This window comes from Thamnophis elegans, chromosome 16, assembly GCF_009769535.1.
Source record: "Thamnophis elegans isolate rThaEle1 chromosome 16, rThaEle1.pri, whole genome shotgun sequence".
In the NCBI taxonomy this organism is placed as follows: Eukaryota; Metazoa; Chordata; class Lepidosauria; order Squamata; family Colubridae; genus Thamnophis; species Thamnophis elegans.
In genome coordinates, this window is record NC_045556.1 from 18,615,903 (window position 1) to 18,634,290 (window position 18,388).

At 44.2% G+C, this 18,388-nt stretch overlaps 1 protein-coding gene across 1 annotated transcript; it reads right to left on the bottom strand.

Annotated features, from left to right (window-relative positions):
- Nucleotides 1–1,735: 1,735 nt before the first annotated feature.
- On the bottom strand, nucleotides 1,736–18,059 carry CILP (cartilage intermediate layer protein). Its single transcript, XM_032233163.1, is given in 15 exon segments — nucleotides 1,736–1,771; nucleotides 1,855–2,474; nucleotides 2,477–2,686; nucleotides 2,689–3,531; nucleotides 3,534–4,109; nucleotides 5,883–6,040; nucleotides 8,959–8,983; nucleotides 8,986–9,066; nucleotides 10,562–10,648; nucleotides 10,651–10,702; nucleotides 10,704–10,876; nucleotides 11,607–11,792; nucleotides 14,905–15,174; nucleotides 16,231–16,314; nucleotides 17,996–18,059. Coding segments are annotated over 15 exon segments (3,465 nt in total).
- Nucleotides 18,060–18,388: the final 329 nt, after the last annotated feature.

The following is an 18,388-nucleotide window of genomic DNA, read 5'->3' on the forward strand; positions in this document are numbered from 1 at the left end:
GAAATGCAGGGCCATAATTATATAAATAGATTATTAATGCTTTAGCCTTTTAATTTTTTTAGGAATAGGCCAGCAACATTTTTAAAGATAATATTCTAAAACTGATGTTGGTTCAGAACAGCAAATTTTAACTCTGAAGGCATTTACCGGTGGCCTGGGCTGTGGACCCCTCTCTATTGGCAGATATGTAGCCTGGTGAAAGCACTTGCAAAACATTTTTTAAAAATAAGAGAGATGGAAATTTATTAATTTTATTGCCGAATTCAGGAATTTCTTTCAGGAAGTAAATCATGAATGCTGCTGTCATGCAACTTGTTAAGCCAAAGCCAAAGAAATAGCATTGTGATTTAACATACTGTGCAAACTCAGCCAATGGCGGTTTATTTCAATATAAACCATATTTAGCATACTGTTGATGAGAATCCAACCCTAGAGATGCTATGATTCCCCAGTAATCTTGGCTTTTAATACCCCAAAGCAAATGACTCCATTCAATTTTATATTGATATCATTAGCTACCTGCTGCATATTTTTTTAAGACCACAGTATAATTTAAGTGCCTCCAATCTGGTGCAGATAATCCTCGGCCTATGACCATTGTTAAGTGAGATACACCTGATATTGCAACTGTTTTTGCCATGGTGGTTCAGTTAATCACTGGAGTTCTTTGATGAATCATGAGCAGTAAGTTAATTCAATTTCCGCCTTGGATTTTGCTTGCTGGAAGCCAGCTGGCCGTGGGGGGTGGGGGGGTGTCGCAAAATGGTGATCACGTGATTTCCCCCGGATGCTACTACCATTGTAAATATATACCGGTTGCCAAGTGCCCAAATTTTTCTCGCACAACTGTGGGGATGCTGCTACAGTCATAATGCAAGGACTTTTGTCCCTGCCATTGTAATTTTTAATGGCCTCTAACAAATGGGTTGCAAGTTGAGAGCTACCTGTATCTTTCTGTCATGAGGGACTAACCTTGCATGCTACTTGGGAATTAATATGATGGAAGTAAACACACCTGGATAGAACCAGATGGGAAAACCTATTTGGTCTATTATTGGCTCTTTGGAGATGCTCCTCGCATTTCTCTGAGGACCTCCGAAGGCCAATGAAGGACATGTAAAGCATCACATAAGCAGCACCTTCCCATTCCTCTCGATATTGGCAAGGATTATCTAGTTTCTTTCTCCTTTTGCTTGCTTGTCTTTTTACTGTATTTCTTTTCTTCGGATGTATTTCTTATTGCATGTGTAAAATATTTGAATAAAAACTCAAAGTACCGTATTTTTCAGACTATAAGACGCACTGGTGTAAGAATGCACCAAGATTTCAAAGAGGTAAGTAAGAAAAAAAAGTTTATGTCCTCCCCGCCCCCCAGGAGCACTCTGCAGGCTTCAATAGGGCTGGGGGGAAGGCAAAAACAGGCCTGTTTTTTTCACCAAAACGGTGGCATTTTCCCCCTTCCCCCAGCCCTGCTGAAGACTGAAGAGTGCTTCTGGGGGGTTTGGGGAAGGCAAAAATGCCCCCGTTTTTGCAAAAACAGCCATTTCTTGGCCATTTTTTTTTACAAAAAAAGGGATCCAAGGGTGGGGCTTCGGGAGGGCCAAAATGGCTTTGTTCGGTGTATAAGATGCACCAACATTTCTACGCTCTTTTAGGGTGGAAAAAGGCACATCTTATACTCTGAAAAATATGGAATTGGCAAGGATGTATGGTATGATGTGGGGTCAACTCTAGTTCATGAATTAATAAGGGGGCTGGGATTCTCACAGAGCTGCCCATTGAGGAGCAAGGGTACCAAAGTTTATTGGACTTTTGAGGGACTCTAACAACAGGACTTTCACTTCGTCTTCTTACGCCAGTTCTCTCTCTAGAAGGGCTGTCTGGAAACCTAGCTACGTTCCTTAGGGACTGGAACACATTTTCTCGTGTGTCTCTTTCATGGCAATTGAACGTTAGCGCTATGCCCACATCGCTCTTCATAATTCTAGAAGAGCTGTCAGAGGTCCCATCAAAACATCGACCCAGAGCTATTTCTTTGGCTGTCCGAGGATCTTGATCGGTCACGGTATAGATCCCATAGTTGTGACCAAGCGGATCGAGAGGAGCCAACATCGTATATTCGCTGGAGTCATTGTTCACGGCCACGGGGAGGTGGTTTACCAGATATTCGTGCAACATGTTGTTCACGCTCTGCCTATAACAACTGCCCTGGGGGATAATCTTCACCAGCGTCCGGTCAATACGTTCTTGGTCGTACAACATGCCGCTGCACTTGAACTCTAGACATGCTGTTGAAAAGTTGCGATGGCCCATAGCACGGATGCTTCTCACGTCTCTGATGCCGTACAACTGGCCGACAGTCCGTGGATGGGTGCCCCCTGTGTTGCGAGATCTCACAATCAATTCAAGGGGGCCGTTGATCCTCACTTTAATATAACATGCCCTGAATTCCATCGGTTTGGGCCACCAAGCCAATAGTCTTCCGTCCAGTTCATAGGGTCATCCTCATTAAAAGGAATGGTGTTGTAGTCATATTGGTCTCCTTCTACTCTGTAAAACCTGAAGTGAGCCGCGGAGGGGAGAGCCACTTCACACTCGTGCAGCTTTTCATAAGGGTATATGGGACCATTGCTCTCTTCGGCGATATTGGGCGTAGGCTTGGCCACGTTGATCCTGAAGGCCGTTTCTTCATGTTGGGATCCAGATGATCGGTTCTCCTGTACTTGAGCTTGCTGAGGTATGGTTGTGGCACTCCCACAGTGAAAGGGTTAAGTTGAGGGGAGGAAGCAACCGCTTCAAGTTCTTCTCCTCCAAGACTAGCCATGATGTAGGCACTGTAGGCATCTGGGTTTTGGTCATCACAGAAAGCTGGGACACAAACACCACTAGAGCCGGTGACAGCACTGTCAAAGCGCCCCCAAGCTCTAGGGTTGGTAGAATATCCTGGGGTTGGTTCTAAGTTGATAACGGAAACTACCACACCTGCAACCTGTTCACTGCGCAGGAATCTCTCTCTTTGGTAAGCCCGGACCTTGATGTAGCACCGTCTGTTTTCGGGGACGTCCAAGTTGAACAGCCTCCTTTCTCGTATCTCCATGTTGCCCACCAGAAATGTCCTCTCCTCTCGCTTTCCACGCCTGCTGTGGTCCAGTTCAAAATCCCCTTCTTCCTCCCATAAACCGGTTTGTGGATTCAGAGACCAAAGCTTCATCCCTTGCAGGTGTTCTGGCATTTTGATCTGAGCAGAGTCCAGACGGACCTTCACTTGGCCCGCGTTGAGAGATTCTGTAGCCGTTTCGTCTGTGAAATCCATAGAAAACATGCCGTACGTCCTCAGAGGAAGCATGTCCCCTTCAGCATCTACAAAATTCAAGTCAGACTGTGCCGTGGCTGCACCGGAGACGTTTCTGGGGTCCAGGAAAGTCACGCTGGCTTTCACTTTCCCCGCGTAGAGTTCTCCGTTCAGCCGGTAAAATGTATTGGGAGGGATTTCAACTTCGGCGATTGGATCTTCTCCTTCCATTTCTCCCAGGGAATCATGTTAGTCTCCGTGGATTCTAGTGTGATTGGTGGCTTTTTCCTTAACATCCTGACCTCATGGAACACCGCTACACCATTTCTGTTGAACGGCAACACTTTGGTGGTGTTTACAAACTTCTGCAGGCGGTCCACAAAGGTGAGAACCAGCCTCTCGGTGTCTGGGGGCACTTGCACAGAAAAGGTGCCCTTGTAGCCAGTCATACTGATCCTGTTGTTCCCCATATAGATATGACCAAACCTCATGGGCTCTCCCGTATCAGACGCCACAGCTCGTCCTCGCACGGTGACTTTGACCTCGGTGCACTTCTGGCAGCCACACTCCACCGGGACTTTGATGGGAAGCGTGTAGCCGGCACATGTTATATCCCGTGTTTGCATCTTGGAGACCCCACAGCAGTAAGTTATGGTGTCCTTGCACCAGAAACCTTCACGTAATGTTCCGGAGCATGTGGTAGCTGAACATCTACCAACGTCATAGTAGAAAGAATTGGTCGAGTTCTGAAAGCAATCGTGGGGCAGTCGGATGAGATAACTCTCCGGCCTGGACTCACAGGGTGTTCGGTTCTTTCCTGTTAAAATCAATTCCATAGGTTACTTATCAAGTTGTGGCCATCAATGGTAAGAGTTGTCTTCAACCAGGGATGGGATACCTTTTTGATTGGTGGTAGGTCATTTTTACAAAGATCACAATATGGAGCAGGGGGGAATCTGCAAATGGGCAACTTCATACATTGAGGGGACACCAGGACTTGTTCTAGATAAGAGAAAGGGGCATTTGGGTTTTTCTTGACTCCCCCCCCCCCCCCGATAGAGAAAAGAGGATCTTGGATTTTTCTAGAATTTTTTTCCCAGATAGAAAAAAAAATGGCATCTTGAATTTTTCTAGAATTTTTCCTAAATCGAGAAAATGCCATTTTGGATTTTTCTAGAGGTTTTTCTCTCTCCCCCAGATAGAAAAAAATGGCATCTTGGATTTTTCTAGATAGAGAAAAGGGCATCTTAGATTTTTACCCCCATTTTAAAAAATGCTAAACGCAGGTGGAAGGGTGGAGAGTGACAGTTTCTTTATAATCCTGCCTCAAAAGAGCAAAATCCTTTTGTTGTGCACCCTGATTTAACTTTGGTTTAAATTACAAGAAAAAGTCCTCACAAAAGTAGAAATTTCAGGTGGTTCTCGAGTTATGACCACAACTGAGCTGCTGCTAAGCGAGACAGTTGTTAAAGTGAATTTTGCCTGGTTTTAAGACCTTTCTTGCCACCGTTATTAAGTGAATCACTGCAGTTGTTAGTGATACAGTTGTTAAGTGAATCTGACTTTGCTTGTCAGAAGGTCGCAAAAGGTGAACACAGGACCCTAGGACACTGCAACCGTCATAAATATGAGTCAGTTGCTAAGGGTCTGGATTTTGATCCAATGACCATGGGGTTGCTTCAAAAGTGTCATAAGTGTGGAAAACGGTCACAAAATGTTCTCTAAAGGAAAAGTTGTAACTTGAGGACTACCTCTGTGCGTTTTGTATGTTATGCACTTCACCTCATGTTATGTTCATACTATATCATAGCAAGAACTTTATCCCTAAGGGATTCTAATCTTGTTGTAGGCATGGTTTCTCTTGTGTGTCTCTCTTTCAAAGTCTAGAGAGTTGGAAGGGACCTTGGAGGTCTTCTAGTCCAACCCCCTGCTCAGGCAGGAACTCCTATGCCATTTCAAATGTCAATCATTTCAGTCCTCCAGGCATGGTTGTCCCAAAGATGCCTTTTGAAGAGGCAAGCGGATTTTCTGGTTTTTCTTTGAAGGTCGTTTTTTTTTCTTTCTCGCTCAAGGAGCTTCTTCAGCTCTAACTTCCATTCCCACCATCCAGCCAGAGCTGAAGAAACTTCTTGGATGAGAAGCGAAATGTCTTCAAGAAAAATCAGAAAGTCCCGTTGCCTCTTGAAAAAGCACCTTTGGGACATACCATTTCAGACAAGTGGCTCTCCAATGTTTTCTTAAAGTCTTGTAGTTTTGAAGCACTCACCCACAACCTCTGGAGGCAAGTCATTCCATTGATTAATGGTTCTCACTGTTAGGAAATTTCTCCTTAATTCCAGGTTGCTTCTCTCCTTGCTTAATTTCCATCTGTTGTTTCTTTTCTTGTCTTCTGGTGATTTGGAAAATAGCTTGACCCCCCCCCCCCATCCCTCTTCTTTATGGCAACCATAATAATAATAATACCTACCACTTCCATCACCTATCCCAGACCTGAGTATTTTACGCATCCCGGGGCCACATCTGGGACCTTTGGCTCTCCCTGTTCAGCCTACTTCTGGGTCCATCTCAGATCTCCCTGAAAACAACTCACCTATGAGAGAAAGGGTTGCGCTTTGAGACTTGACCGAACCTGCTTCATTGCTGGTCTTGCAAAAATATCGTCCGGCTTGGTTCATCTTCAAATTCTTCAAAATCAAGTTGCTCTTATATTTATAGAGGGCAGGGTCCAGCAGAGTATCGTTGTGGAACCTATAAGAAAGATCAGAACTACAACTCAGAAGCAAAGCTATCATGTGTCTAAGGGGGTCTACAGCAGGGGTTTCTCGGATTCCTCCCCTCTCCCATTATTTTGAACTTGGAAGAAATGGCTGCAAAAAAAAAAGAGCACACAATAGATACAAACTCAAGGGAAAGCGCTCCAAACTTGATAGCAGAAAATACAAGTTCAGCAACAGAATGGTAAATACCTGGAATGCACTACCTCACTCTGTTGTTATCTTCAAATCCGCATAACTTTAACCTAAGACTGTCTACCGTTGACCTCACTCCATTCCTAAGAGGTCCGTAAGGGGCGTGCATAAGTGCACCAGCATGCCTACCGTCCCTGTCCTACTGTCCCCGCTTATTTGTATCCATTTCCTGTATTCATATCATGTCTATATTTATATCTAATATAAGAAAGAAAGAAAGAAAGAAAGAGAAAGAAAGAAAGAGAGAGAGAGAGAGAAAGAAAAGAAAGAGAGAAAGAAAGAAAAAGAAAGAGAGAAAGAGAGAAAAGGTTGAGCTCCAAAGTTAAATTAAGCTAGTTTTTCCCAACTTGGTCAACTTTAAAGGGCTGGGCCTAACTGCAGCTGCTCAAGAAGTAAGGTGGAGGATTGGGGATGTCTCCATCCCCTGCTTTCTACAACAATGCATTGCACAATATTTGTACATACACATTTCTTCCAGATTTGGCCATCTAATGAGGTTATCCGAGAAGGACTTCCACAAAGAAGATGGGGTCAACCAATGATGTGCAGTCAGGGGAAGCAGGGCCTCACCACTGTCATCATCAAAAGAAAAAAAAAATGTAAAAGCAAAAAGGCTGAGGTAGTTGCTGCCAGAGTCACAGTGGATGACTCTGCTTAGTGCTTAACTGTTTAAAAAAGCCTCTAAAAAGTGCCCTCTACAGGAGGAGGCAGGAGAACCATGTGCCTCATTTAGTCTGACTTTATGATTACTCGAGCAGAGTTAAGCAAGGGTTAAAAGCCAAAAAATTCCTTATGTAGATGAGGCACGTGGTTCTCTCACCTCCTCCTGTAGAGGGTGGTTTTTTTAGAGGCTTTTTAAACAGTTAAGCAGCGTCATCCATTGGGGACTCTGTCAGCAGCTAGCCTAGCCTGACCTCAGCAGCTCTTGCCTTTTTCCTTTTACATTTTTACATTTTCACCATGGCAGACAAGAGCAGAGTTGAAATCCTCTGTGAAACAGCTGGAAAAGGTATGTGGGGTCGGAGGGATGGGGAGGAATTCAAAATTAATGTAATTTCTAAGTAATTGTATTATTGTAAGTAATTTGTCTGTGTGTGTGTGTGTGTGTGTGTGTGTTTTACCCGCCTCTGGCACTTTTTTTTATGTTGGACATAGCAGCAAGCTTTTGGACATAGCGGGATGCCTCTATGTTGGACATAGCAGGAGGGCTTTTGGACGCCCCGGCGCTAGAGGCAATGCCGCCCTGCCACTATGTCCGACATAGAGGCATCCCGCCTCTCTGGCGGACATAGCGCTGGGGCGTCCGAAAGCCCTGTCGTTGTGTCTGACATAGAGGTGTCCCGTCTCTATGGCGGACACAGCGCCGCGGCTGCCGCTGTGTCCAACATAGGGCGGCTTTTGCCCACTTGCCTCACTAGCCATAAACCTTACCACACGTCACTGGGGTCAACTTTATTTTTCCAAGGCAAAAGAAGAAATATTGGATGGAAGCTAATCAGGAAGAGAAGCAATCTGGAACTAAGGAGAAATTTCCTGACAGTGAGAACGATGCATGAATGGAATGGATTGCCTTTAGAAGTTATGGATGCTCCATTGCTGGAGGGTTTTAACAAAAACTGGACATTCATTTGTCTGAAATGTTATAGAGTCTCCTGCTTGAGCAGGGGGTTGGGCTAGAAGACCTCCAAGGTCTCTTCCAACTAAAGGAAGAGGAGAAGGGGAAGGAAGTCCAATTGAGATTTAAGGCATTCCATGAAACATTAAAATACCCATCTGAAAACTAGTCTAGACTTGAAATATAACGCAGGTGCATTTCCTGCTGCCCTCTGGGTTTCAGATCCCAGCATTTCCCTTGCCAGCCCATGAGAATGCTGGGGATGTATCCAGGTTGATGTTCCTCACATGAAGATGCTGCTAGCTTTGCACCATTTGGAACTATATTTACAACTGTTCATTTAGCAACCATTTCAAGTTACAAGAGCACTGAAAAAAACAGTGACCTACAATCAGTCCCTTGCACCTAAGCATCCCTGTGGTCACATGATCGATTTGCCACATTCTCCATTGTCTTCTGACAAGCAAAGTCAATGGGGGAAGCCAGATTCGCTTAATGCCCTTGGATTATTATTATTATTTATTTAAAACCTACTGTGATTTGTTTATGCCCGGCAAATAAAAGAATGTTGCAAAATCAAGCATGTCTCCCTGAACCAACTTGCTTAGCAATGGAAATTTATGGTCCCAATTTGCTTGTAAATCAAGGATTATCTTAATTTTGGTAGTAATCAGCCTAGATTTTGTCCTGTAACCTCATTTTAGGGATGCGGAGGCTCAGTGGCTGAGACGCTGAGCTTATCGATCAGAAAGGTCAGCAATTCAGTGGTTCGAATCCCTAGCGCCGCGTATGGAGTGAGCTCCCATTACTTGTCCCCAGCTTCGCCAACCTAGCAGTTCGAAAGCACGTAAAAATGCAAGTAGAAAAATAGGGACCACTTTGGTGGGAAGGTAACAGCGTTCTGTGCGCCTTCGGCATTGAGTCATACCGGCCACATGATCCACGGAGTTCGTCTTTGAACAGCAACTGGCTCTTTGGCTTTGAAACAGAGTTGAGCACCGCCCCCTAGAGTCAGAAATGACTAGCACATATGTGCGAGGGGAACCTTCATCTTTATCTTTAACCCTATTTTAGTGTCTTACCACCAATATCTGCCAGGTAGTGGATTCCAGTGGCATGACAACAGAATGACACACTCTGACCCTCTCTTCTGGCTTTGTTTCCTGGATGCATGGTCATGTATGGTTTTTCTGAAAGAGAAAAAGCATTTGAATCTTTCCTCAACAATTGGGACGGCCAGTTTGGGCTTCCATCTGTATTTCATTCTGACTCATCTGGAAGAGTCTGGAAGATGGGCGTACGCTAACCTCAACCCCCTACAGAAACATGGACGTCAGTGCCTAGAATCCCCCCCACACACTGAGGGTGGGATCATCTCTGTCTCTCTCTCTCTCTGTGTCTCTCTCTCTCTTTCCCCTCCCTCCCCCCTCTCTCTGTCTCTCTCTCTGTCTCTCTCTGTCTCTCTCTCCCTTTCTCTCTCTGTCTCCCTCCCTCCCCCTCTCCCTCGCTCCCTCTCTGTCTGTGTGTGTGTGTGTCTCCCTCTCTCCTCCCTCCCTCCCTCCTCCCTCTCTGTCTCTCTCCTTCTGTCCTGTGTCTCCTCTCATCTTTCCCTCCCTCCCCACTCTCTCTGTCTGTCTCTCTCTCTCTCTGTCTCCCTCCTTCCCCCCTCTCTCTCCCTCCCTCCCTCTCTGTCCCTGTATCTGTGTTTGTGTCTCTCCTCTCCCTCCCCCCTTCTCTCCCTCCCTCCCTTTCTCTCTGTCTCTCTCTCTCCGTCTCGTCTCTCCCCGTCTCTCTCTGTCTCTCTCTCTGTCTCTCTGTCTCTGTCTCTGTCTCTCTCTCCCTCCCTCTCTCTCTCTCCCCCCTCTCTCTCCCTCTCTCTGTCTCTCTCTCTGTCTCTCTCTCTCTGTCTCTCTCTCTCTCTGTCTCTCTCTGTCTCTGTCTCTCTGGCTCTCTCTATCTGTCATCAAAATAGCTGTGTGTTGTGTGTGTGTGTGTGTGTGTTCCAGCATAACTCTGGGACACCCTCGATCATTTCAGCCAAACTTGGTACACAGATGACTTCCTCTCTGGAAAATAATACTGTGGGGGGTAAGACACCCCTTAAATCCCTTAGGGGCGGGGGGATTTGGCAGGTGTTCGTTAAGATACAGCCTGTTATGCCTTCAAATGGTTTCTACTGACTGCTGTAAAATGGATTTTATTGTATAGCACAGTGGAGTTGCCATGGTAACGACTTCACAGTACTCCACAAGGGGTCTCCCTCTGGTAAGGGGGAAAAATCCAACATTTGAGATTACTTTTGGTCTGGACATTTCCTCCCTATAAATAAATACTCAGACAATGCTGGGTTATCAGCTAGTTGTCATAAATTTCCCCTTGGTTCTAGGTTGATCTCTTTAATGATCTTCCACCCATTACTTATTGTCCTGTCCTCTTATGGTTTTGGAAAATAAACAAATAAACCTTCTATACCCGTCAAGTACTGGAAAACTGCTATCATAACACCCTTAGCCCTTTTGTTTACATAATCAGGGCGCATAAGGATGCACTGTGAAAGCAATTCTGACTGCATATGTTTCATAGAAGCTGTGGCCGTGCATGATGGTTATCACAGTGCAATCCTAGGGAACTGCAGGACTCATGAAGTCTATTCTGCCACTGAATGTGGGCCCAACGTTTCCTTACCGGCTCTTTTCAAGTAGATACGAACAGCCGAGTAATTTTCAGCACTCTCTGACAAAGTGATCACAGCCGTCACGTACTTGGATTTTTAATTTGCAGGGTGGTTTTCCCATCAGGGCACAGGCCAGGAACCTCAAAGGCCCCCATTGTGGCCTGACTCTGTTAAGAACTTGGATGGCTTCGCTTGCAGGTAGAGGCGGGCTCCAGCTGCCGGGGCGCCATCTTGAAGGGCAACCATGCCAGAGAGTACATGTCCTTGGCAGAAACATGCGCTGCATTCGGCATTCACCCAACCCCTGGAGCACGTCAGGTTACAGGCTAAATTGGGTAAGGAAAGCATGAGTTACTCCAGAGGATTATTATTGTTGTTGTTGTTGTTGTTGTTATTTGGTTAATCTTTAGTGAGATTCACAGCCTTTGGGGCTGGTTGGTTATCATCATCATTGTTATTGTTGTTATTGTTATTATTATTGTTGTTGTTATTTGACTATGAATTCTGCTCATTCACCTCCAGCAAAGTCTTTCAAAGGAGGATTTACAGTCACAGACTTTATCTGGCTTGGAGAGCTGACAGGGCCAATATATGCAAAATTTGGCAAGGAGTCTTGGACAGTCACAAACCAATTAAGCAAACTAATTGTCTCCTGCAAACTCCACTCCCCCTTCACTCCTCTTTTATTTCCTTTGGGAGGGGGCCGTTCATCATCCACACTGTGGCCTTACTCCCAAATCCACCCCTGTTCTTAGCTGTCCCTTCGTCTGGCAACTTTGTGCATGCTCACACTGGGAACAGGCTCCAGCTGTTCTTCTGCTTCACTGATGTCAGACCGGAGGTAGGCAAATAACTACCAGATGGCCTTGGTCCCTCTCTGCCTTCAACACAGAGCCCTCATCAGAGCCTTCCCCAGATTCCAGGACTGGCTCATGGTCCTCCCCAACATCCTCACTGTCCTAATCTGCAGCCAGCTCTGCTGGCCACTGACCGGGTCCACAACACATACATATTGCTAAACTTAAGTTTCACAGTTATCATGTTCTTAGAAAATACCTTTGCAAGGGGGTCCCAGACAAGCCCTCACTTCCTCACTGATATCCTTACAGCGCGGATCCATGAAAGTATCTGCAAGGCATATCCTTCTCCGAGTCTGCACACCAGCTCGGTCACATTTTCCTGAACAGGAACTCCATGTTGACCACTATGACCAGACGGATTTGGAATTGCCAGTCAAAGACCCTGGGAAGGAGACACAGCCAGCAGCCCTCTTAGGAGGTTGAGCAAGATGAGTCCGGGAAGACTTGAAAAGAAAGGCCTAGAACTGCATGACCTCCTCTCCTTGTGGAGTGAAGCATCAGGTGATGGCTTGAGAAGCAGCTTCACTGCTTCACCACCATGACAGCGAAGTGTATGATGAAGAACTGATTCACTCCAGTCAGATTCCAAAATTGTTTGTCCCCAAGTAGCGCAATCTATCATGGGAACTCCTTCAATGGGACATTTATTGGTTTTGGTCTATGTACCCTTTGCATGTATAATAGAACAGAATAGAATAGAATAGTAGAATGAATAGAAATAGAAAGAGTAGAGTAATAGAGTAGCATGAATAGAATAGAATAGAATAGAATATAAGAGAAGAAAGAGAAGAGAAAGAGTAGGAGGAGGAGCTGACATCAGGACGACACGACATGCAATCTTGGAAGGATGCATGGAAGTTTGTAACCAATTGACACCCTTTCTAACATTTGTAATGGAAGATGGTTTTGTGTTGGTGTGTGTGTTTGGGGTGTTTGTCTGTTTGTGTTATTCAAAAATAAAAAAAATCTTTATATAAAAAAAGAATAGAAAGAGTAGAGTAGAGTAGAATAGAATAGAATAGAATAGGAATAGAAAGAGCAGAGCAGAGTAGAGAGCAGAGAAGAGAACAGAAGAGGAGAAGAGAAGAGAAGAGACAAGTTGGAAGGGACCTTGGAGGTCTTCCAGTCCAGGAGTTGCCAACATTTCGGACCTCAGGGACCACTAAATTCATAATTTTAAGTCCCGCGGACCACTAATATGAATTTTTTAAAAAGATAAATAGTATTTAGTGCAATATTAAAAATGCAAATAATTTTTCTGTGGACCACCATAATTTTATCACGAACTACTAGTGTCCACTGACCTCCAGTTGGTGACCACTGTTCTACTCCAACTCAGGCAGGAAGCCCTATACCATTTCAGCCAAGTGGCTATCCAATCTCTTCTTAAAAGCCTCCAGCAATGGAGCAAACCTTTCCACAGATCAATTGTTCTCACTGTCGGGAAATTTATCCTTAGTTCTAGGTTGCTTCTCTCCTTGGTTAGTTTCCATCCATTGCTTCTTGTCCTGCGCTCAGGTGCATTGATGAGGAACCCAGTACTCTAAGATGTGGGGAGAGGGCATTTGATTTAATTTAATTTATTCAATTTGGCACTGCCCAGCTCCTGCAGAGTGTGCCATTGAAGCCCCGCCCCTTTTTAATCATGCAGCTTAATTTTTTACTTCTTTGGAGATGCCTTGATCTCTTCAACTTTTTAAAGCCAAACTGAATAGGAATTTTTGTTTGGGGGGGCTTGTAATGGGTTGTCCGCATTTAATTCTCCAGAGTTTTGATAGCTTCTGCTTGTGATCAAGACTGACAAGAAGGTCAGCTTGACACATCAAGTTCTCCACTTCTATCCCAGAGGTGAAATTTCTCTCCGTGTAGGTTTAAGTTTAGGTTTATTCGATTTATATACTGCCCTTCTCCCAAGGACTCAGGGCGGTGTACAACATTAAAAGAAACATATAATACAAAAGTTAAAAAGAAATTAAATAGGTTATCCCAAACCCAAAAAATTGACAATGACATTTTTTTTTAAAGAATTAAAATTAAAATTAACAGTAATCAATAATTTGATTTGTTTTGTTCAGGCCAGGCTGGCTTGCTGGAAAAGCCAACTTTTTAGGGCACGTCGGAGGACCAGAGGTCGGGGATTATACGAAGCTCCGGAGGCAGCTCATTCCAGAGGGAAGGCGCTCCCACAGAGAAGGCTCTCCCCCTGGGGGTCACTAGCCGACACTGTCTGGCCAATGGCACCCTGAGGAGGCCAACTCTGTGGGATCGCACTGGACGATGGGAGGCTACCAGTGGCAGTAGGTGGTCTCACAGGTACCCTGGGCCTACTCTAGTTGCCATGCTAGTTTTTCTGGCAAAGTCAGAACGTGGGCTAGCTGTGGTACAGGTTTATATGCTGCATGAATGCAGTCAAATACTAGCATCTGAAGGCCAGGCAAGGAATAACGGATGGAAACAGGAGAGATTCAACCTGGAAATAAGGAGAAATTTTTCTGACAGTGGGAACAATCAACCCATGGAAGAGAAATTGCCTTCAGAAGTTGTGGGAGCTTCATCCCTGGAAGCTTTTAAGAAGAGACTGGACTGCCATCTCTTAGAAATGGGTCTCCTGCTTGGGTGGAAGGTTGGACTAGATGACCTACAAGGTCCCTTCCAACTCTATTAATCTGTTAATCTTCCAATAGAAGAGACTATCTATTGCTCAAGGCTAAGCCACGGAGCCCTTGGTGCTGTCTGAGCTGAGTTGTTGGCTTCCAGATGTTTCATGATCCAACAAGGTAACATCATCAGTACCCCATCAATGCATCTTCAGGGTACTGATGATATAACCTAATGGAGCAATAAAATTCCTGCAGGCCACCAATCAAGTCAATGTTTCATTACCCAACTAGCTAACATCATCAGTGCTGATGGTGTTACCTAGTTGAGTAATGCAATGTCTGCAAGGAAACAACCAAGCTGAGTCCCAAGGCCTCCTCTAGCATCTTCCTTCCCAAATTATCCTCCCATAAGATCCCTTGCATCTAAATCCATCAGGGCCGTTCTTCTTACAGGTAGTCCTCAACTTACAGCAGTCCTTTTAGTGACCATTCACTAAATTCAACGGCACTGTAAAAAAGTGGTTTAGGATCGTTTTTCACAGTCGCAACCTTTGAAGCCTCCCTTGATCACATCATCAAAATTCAGAATGCTTGGCAACCGGTTCATACTTACGACCATTGCTGTTTCCCAGGGTCATGGGATCCCCTTTTGCCACCTTCTGACCAGCAAAGTTGATGAGGAAGCCCGATTCACTTTACAACCATGTTACTGACTTAACAACTGCAGTGATTCTCTTAACGATGGCAAGAAAGGTCATAAAGTGGAGCAAAACTCACTCAGCCGATGTCCCCCTCAATCAGCAATGGAAATGTTGGGCTCAAATTGTGGTCATAAGCCAAGGACTCCCTGTACTTGCACACACACCCTTCTGAAAAATTAAGCACCGCTCTTACCCGAAGGACAGAGAAAACGGACTGAATAATTGAAGCAGGTTTGCCCCGGGGGCTGCTCCTTATTCAGGCACCAGAAGCCCTTGTGGACACTGGAGTGGACCACCTGGCCCGAACTGGTGGCAGGGACCCAATCGGTAGTCCGGGCTTCGATCTGGATGGGATTTGGACACACCCTGTTCCGGTAATAGAAGCGAATGGCATCTAAGCGCTCGTAATCCCCGTTCCCTCCGGGATGATCAATGTTGAACCAGCTGGTCCACGATTCTTGGTCTGAAGGAGAAAGAGAGAAGGAAGGAGTGCAGATTCTACGGCTACAGAAAGGGAAATTGTCATCCTTGCCATTGTAGGAGGTGGTGGGATTCAAAAAATTTTACTACCGGTTCTGTGTGAATGGTGTGGCTTGGTGGGCATACTGCAAAATCTCCATTCCCTCCCCACTCCAGGGGAAGGATACTGCAAAATCCACATTCCCTCCCCACTCCAGGGGAAGGATACTGCAAAATCCCCATTCCTCCCCACTCCAGGGGAAGGATACTGCAAATCTCCATTTCCTCTCCATTCCAGGGGAAGGGAATAAGAAATGATACTAAACTATACTTTGGTTTGCACAAATACCATCCCAAGAAAACATAAATTGAGATTTGAAAGAGACACCTATGACAACAGAAAAAGAAAGGGAGAGAGGAGGCGAGGAAGAGGAGGGAAGGAAGGAAGATGTAATGAGAGATGGGTGAAGGTAGAGAAAGAGAAGGAGAGCGGGTAGGAAGGGGAAGAGTAGGAGTAGGGAGAGGTAAGGGAAGAAGGAAAAAAGAGGAGGAAGGGAGAAAAGAAAGGGAAAATATGGTGGTGTTAAACAGATGGATGGGATAATAAATAAAGCAACCCAAACTCTATATTATAACTTTTAAATGGAATAATAAATGTATAAGAACGACAAATGTAAAGAAGAAGAATAACTATACGAATGTATACCTATAATTGTATGTAAGAAAATAAAAATAAAAAACTTTTTTAAAAAAACTGAGATTCCCCTTTGGGATTTACGATGACAGGAAATGCCTGATTTATAAACTGGAGAAGGATGTTGGCAATCACAATAGACTTGACTTTAGCTTTTTAGCAATCTGCTTCTTCGGGTGTTAGCCAGAATGAATTAGGATTTAGCAAGGATTAATCTGTTTTCCATTATCGAAGGGCACAGAGAGAGACCGACAGGATCTTTCATAAATTAAGCCATTTTAATTTGTTGTTTAAAACATAATAACAAGCATATGGCATCTTAATGCTTTCTTAAAATAGAACTGCAGGGATTGGAAAATTACTTACTGTCTGAATTGTGTTTGGTCAAAAGGCTGTAGGGTTTTCGTCCATTGGCGATCCAGCTCACTGATTGTTTTAAAATCCGTTCACCTTAGGGAGGGAAAAACAGAAACAAAAATGCTGTAAAATGAAATAGAAAAAAAAAGAATAGGCTGTTTTTAAAATTTGGTTTTCCAACAAAATTCTGGGGCCAAGAAATTAATGTGAGCCCAACATGTAGGCTGAATGAGATATGTCACTTGCTGTCCATTTTGGCACACTGAATATTGTTTAATCAGTGTTGTTGTTTTTAGAGTTGTTTTAAATTTGATTTTATTTTGGTTTTCTGTGTTATTTTTGGTGGTTGTTTTTTTTTTTGGCCAACTCAGTATATTCTGAATTGTGAAAATGAGATGGTGGGATATAAATTGCTTAAATAAACAAACTAGCCTCAAACACTGGAAGTTTTGAAAAAGAAATTGGATAACTGTTCATCTGAAGCAGTGTAGAACCCTAAGCAGAGGGTTGGACTAGAAGACCTCCAAGGGCCCTTTCTAACTCTCTTATTTTATTCTCGTTAACAAAAATACATCAGATCCATTGCAGTTGTTCCTAAAAACAGTCAGAAATGGCGCTTGTACCAGAGTACCGCCGAAATACTAAATAAGGTTTTTAAACAAGAGATGAACAGTAAACAATATGGATTTGGAAAACAGAATTATTCAAGCAAGGGATTTCTAGATTTTTAGGGACACTGAAAGGAAGAATAGAATGTGGGTAATTGTTAAGATTGGGTGAGTCTTCGATTTGATAGTGTCTTGAAGTTCATTGTCTGAAAAGTGGTACAGATAGTCCTCGATTTACGACCACAATTGACTGTAAAATTACTGTTGCTAAGCGAGACAGTTGTTAAGTCAGTTTTTCCCCTTTTTACCACCTTTCTTGCCACAGTTGTTACGTGAATCCGTGCAGTCGATAAGTTAGTAACCCGGTTGTTAAGCAAATCCAGCTTCCCCTTTGACTTTGCTTGTCAGAAGGTCGCAAAAGTGGATCATGTGACACTGCAACGTCATAAGTATGAACTAGTGGCCAAGCATCTGAAACTTGATCCCATGATCACGAAATTTGAACATGCATGATTCTCTATATTTTTTCTCTTCCGTCAAATTAAAAAAAAAATCAGTTTGGTGCTGAAACTTCCTTTGCATGTAACCCTTGACTGAGTTCACTTAGTGACCATCTGAAATGACAGCAATACTGAGAAAATTGACTTAGGACTGCTCCTCGCACTTATGACCATCACAGCCTTCTCGCGGTCACGTGATCAAAATTGAGGCTTTAAAAAAGGCATTTTATGAAACCAGAGTGCCCTCTAAGATAATGACCAAAAGCTTTACAGTCTAGTCTGTTTATCTCATTTTCTCCAAATGGATACGAGGGTTTTGTTCCAGTAGCTCATATGGCAGTTAGATTTTGGATAGTAGGGAAGCCCTGGGCAGGAACAGATCCAGTTGCAAATCCTACAGCTATAAAGTGTACAAAACACTTGGATTAATCTTTGCAGAAAAATGTCGTGCATCTGGCGTCTAAGACTTGTTTGACCCAGTCACAAAGAAGTAAACCCAGGTATGAGATTCAGCCAGTTCGGACACGTGCAGGCGAACTGGTGATTTCGGTGAGCATTTGGACCTGCCCACCTGCCCTTGTGCTTTCCTGGCCCATATTTCCCTGTTTTTAGCTCAGCTGATTCACACGGCACAGCAGATGGCCGCATAGCAGCTCTTTTACTCACAGGCGCTGACACAGAAGTTCAGTTTTGAAGCTTTAGAAAGTCGTTTTTTGAATGCTGCGTGCATGTGCGAAGCGCAAGCGTGCGCACAAAGGGCGCACTCACCGAGCCAGTTGTTAAACCGGTTGCATCCCCCCCCGTGAGTAAACCCATGGGTCAGTATCAAGCTCTCTTTTCCTAAACCCTGCAAATGTTTGAGAAGATAGGTGTCAGCCAATAATTATAATAATGATGTATTTATGACTAGTAATTACTTAAAATAATAATCAACCAAACCTAACCAGAGCTGAAAGGCAAACCGTTAGATACAGGCTGTGAGAGTACAGCTATGATGGCCATATTTTCTTTGAAAAAACAAAACAAAGGATTTGGAGAGAAAAAAAGGGAGCAAATTTG